The sequence below is a fragment of the Diceros bicornis genome, chromosome 5 (assembly GCF_020826845.1).
Source record: "Diceros bicornis minor isolate mBicDic1 chromosome 5, mDicBic1.mat.cur, whole genome shotgun sequence".
Classification (NCBI taxonomy): Eukaryota; Metazoa; Chordata; class Mammalia; order Perissodactyla; family Rhinocerotidae; genus Diceros; species Diceros bicornis.
The window spans coordinates 76,969,305-76,972,441 of record NC_080744.1 but is presented as its reverse complement, the minus strand read 5'-3'; the positions used below and the strand labels follow the sequence as shown (position 1 = coordinate 76,972,441).

The window sequence follows — 3,137 nt, the reverse complement described above, 5'->3', positions numbered from 1 at the left end:
TTGCAATTCAAGAACTGCTGGGTCACAGATGTCCTAGTAGGCGACCTTCCCACCCCTAACCCCACCTCCCTCTCCCAGGTGTCCCATGTGCTTTCCTCCGGCATCACTGGTCAGAGAAGGCTCCTTCATCTCAGTCCCTCAGGGAAGATCATGCTTCAAATCTCGGCTTCACTGCTAAGCAGGAATATGACTGGGTTAGGTCCATTAATCACTCTGAAATGAAGTTTCTTAATTTGTACAACCAAAATATGATCACTTACCCTAATAGATTAATGTAAAGCTTCATTAGAAAAATAAAATCCCTCGCCTTGTGTGTGTGTTTGTGCGTTGGGGGTACAGGGCTAAGAGTACAGACTCTAACATAGGATTTTTAAAGAGAAATAAGTTGGCGGTTGAGGGCTAAGAGTACAGACTCTAACATGGAATTTTTAAAGAGAAATAAACTAGGAGGTAGGGAGACAGTCATGGGGAGGTGGGAAAAGGTATAGGCTCTGGACTCATTCTGTCTGGGTTCGAATCCTAGCTCCTCCTCTCACTAAACTTTATGATCTAGGTAAAGTTAATTACCTACATTTTTCCTGTGTTTCCTCCATGGTGTAGATGTACTAAGTGCCTGCCTCATCACGCTGTTGTGAGGATTAAATAAAAGGAGAAAATGCATGTAAAGCATTTAGTAAAATGCTTCAGTCCTTAACTGCCCACAAGAGACAGCTATTAATTTTAATAAAATGTAGAAAATACAAGAAAGGAAATTACTCTAAATATTATTTCTATGTGATGTGACTATGAGCATTTTTGCTTTTTCTTTTTATACTTTTTTATATTTGTCAAAGGTTTGAAATGAACGAGTTACATTAAAAAAAAACTATAAACTTCACACATCTATGAGTAATGATAAGTAGTGATTTTCCCACCCTATTAGATGAAAGTTATATTTGTACATTTTGTAAAATGTCTTATTCCCAACCCATACCACTTTGTTTAAAAGATGAACACTTTTCCAAAAATGATTGTATCACAAGAATCTTTAATGTTTACTTTAAAGTTTACTCATGGTGGGGTTGTATTTGTGTTCAGTGAAGTGTGCCAAGTGCCCACATTGAGACCATTTCAGTTCATATCACTGCACTCCACACGGATGGTTCCTGTGCCCAGCAAGGTCAGAGAGAGGGGCCTTGACTTTTCTCTTGGTTAGGCCAGCTTTACTGGTGAGTTCTTCCAAACTCTCCAGGAGCAGTCTACCCCAATACACATCATCCGTTCCATATAAAAGAATAAGCTGGAAAATTTCTCAATGTATTTCATAAGTTTAGCACATCTCTGGTACAAAAATTCAAGAAAGGTAGCACAAAAAGCGAAAGCACCAACAAAGCTTACTTATAAACAAACATGCATCAATCCTACACACTACCTAATAGTACGGAAATGAATACAACATTGCATTAAAAGGTATAAAAGCACTGTACTGAAAACAAACTTACACGTGAAATACTGCACTGTAAATCCTGAATACTCTAATGTCCCACCCCCACCCTTCCACCGCCCTGGTGAGGGTCAGAAACCATTAATCTGCCTCCAGACCTTGCTAGTCCTCGGAGACACTGCTGCGGGGGCAGTGGGCGGTGGGATCGGCCTCCCGCAGAGCTCTGGCCTCCTCCAGAGCCTCTCTGTATCGGGAAGGCCAGGCCTGGGGGTCTTTCTTAAAGACCCTGGCTAGGAATTCCATGATTTGCATCTTGGTGATTTCGCGGCTGGCACGGGAGCCCCAGAAGAACTCGTACTCAGGTGGCTCAACGTGGGGTACGCGCTGGTACTTCAGGTAATTCTGCTGGACGAACTCCTCGGTGATGAGCTTTCTCACATCTCCAAAGGTGGAGTGCTTCTTCCAGGGCCGCAGCCCCAGGATACGCAGCACGTTCCAGACAGCACTCTCTCTGGCGCCGCGACCCTTCACGTAGATGAGGCTCAGGATCATCAGCAGGAGGCCTGTCATGGGCATGCGGTTGCTCAGCGCCACCCTGTCCAGCTCCTCTGGCTCAAGTGCTTTGACGAGCGAGAACTCCATCGTGTGCAGGCTGGTCAGCCTCAGGTGTAGCCCGAACACTCGGGCCAGGATGAGGCTGGTGCGCCTGAGAATGCTTCTGCACCATTTCTTGTAACTGCCGATGACATCCTTCACCATGTCTGGAAACCAGATGATCATCCTCTTCTGGTCCTTGACCAGCACGTACCACATGAGCTCGTGCGCCTTCTGCACCAGCTGGGCCGGGGCGGGCGGCGTTGGGCTGGGCTGGGCCGCGCTCGGGGCCTGGTAGGCGCGGCCTTCCTCCACGGCCTGCTGCAGGGCCTTCGGGTCTCCCTCTTCGCTTGGGGCCTGGGGCGGCGGCGAGGCCAGAGGGGCGTCGGTCGGGCCTAGAGGAGGGCTCTCTGGCCCTGCAAGGGTCGCGTCCTGAGACTCGGGCGGAGAGAGCCCCCCGGGAACCCCAGGGCTGCCGTGCACCTCGGAGTTGGAGGGCTCGGCTGTAAAGCCGGGGTCGCACACATCCTTACTTTGTTCGGACATGTCTGCTCCGTCTGACAACGACACGGCCTCTCCGTCCAGGAGCTCTTCGAGCCTACTCTCCCTCCGCTGACTCCTGGAGAGGAAGTGCGCCTTGCTGCGCACGGCGCCTTCCGCAGCGGCCTGGCGGGGCGGGGCGGCGGAGGGACGGGCCACTGCGCCTGCGCGTCCGCTGCCGCAGGCAGAGCTCCCAGGGACGGGGCGGGGAGCCCGAAGGGGGCGGGTGTGCGTTGAGATCCCAAGGAGGGTAGAGGCGCCGCTAGAATTATGGCAACAGTGATCCCCAGGTGTCAATGTTTGGGCTAAGGAGGTATTGAGGAGGAGGGGAGAGGGATGGATGAGCACTGGAAGAGGAGCAAGTTTAAGAGGAAAGATGACTTAAGCTTCGGAGATGCTGAGTTTGAGTTTCTTAGGGAATGTTCAAGTGGGCATATCCAGAATCAAGTTAGATATGAGAGTCCCAGAAAAAGATCTAGGCTGGTGTGTAAACTGGCATTTCATGGCAGCGAATGTGAGAATTTAAACTGAGAGAACAATCGAGATTGCCCCCGCCCCCCCAAAAAATATAGAAACTGTG

The 3,137-nt window shown here is 49.9% G+C and overlaps 1 protein-coding gene across 1 annotated transcript; it reads right to left on the bottom strand.

The window, feature by feature from the left end:
• Positions 1-1,010: 1,010 nt before the first annotated feature.
• On the bottom strand, positions 1,011-2,654 carry NDN (necdin, MAGE family member). The gene has a single exon (XM_058540480.1). It carries the CDS (start codon positions 2,561-2,563, stop codon positions 1,586-1,588), a length of 978 nt encoding a protein of 325 aa, XP_058396463.1. The 5' UTR covers positions 2,564-2,654; the 3' UTR covers positions 1,011-1,585.
• Between the last annotated feature and the right edge of the window lie 483 nt (positions 2,655-3,137).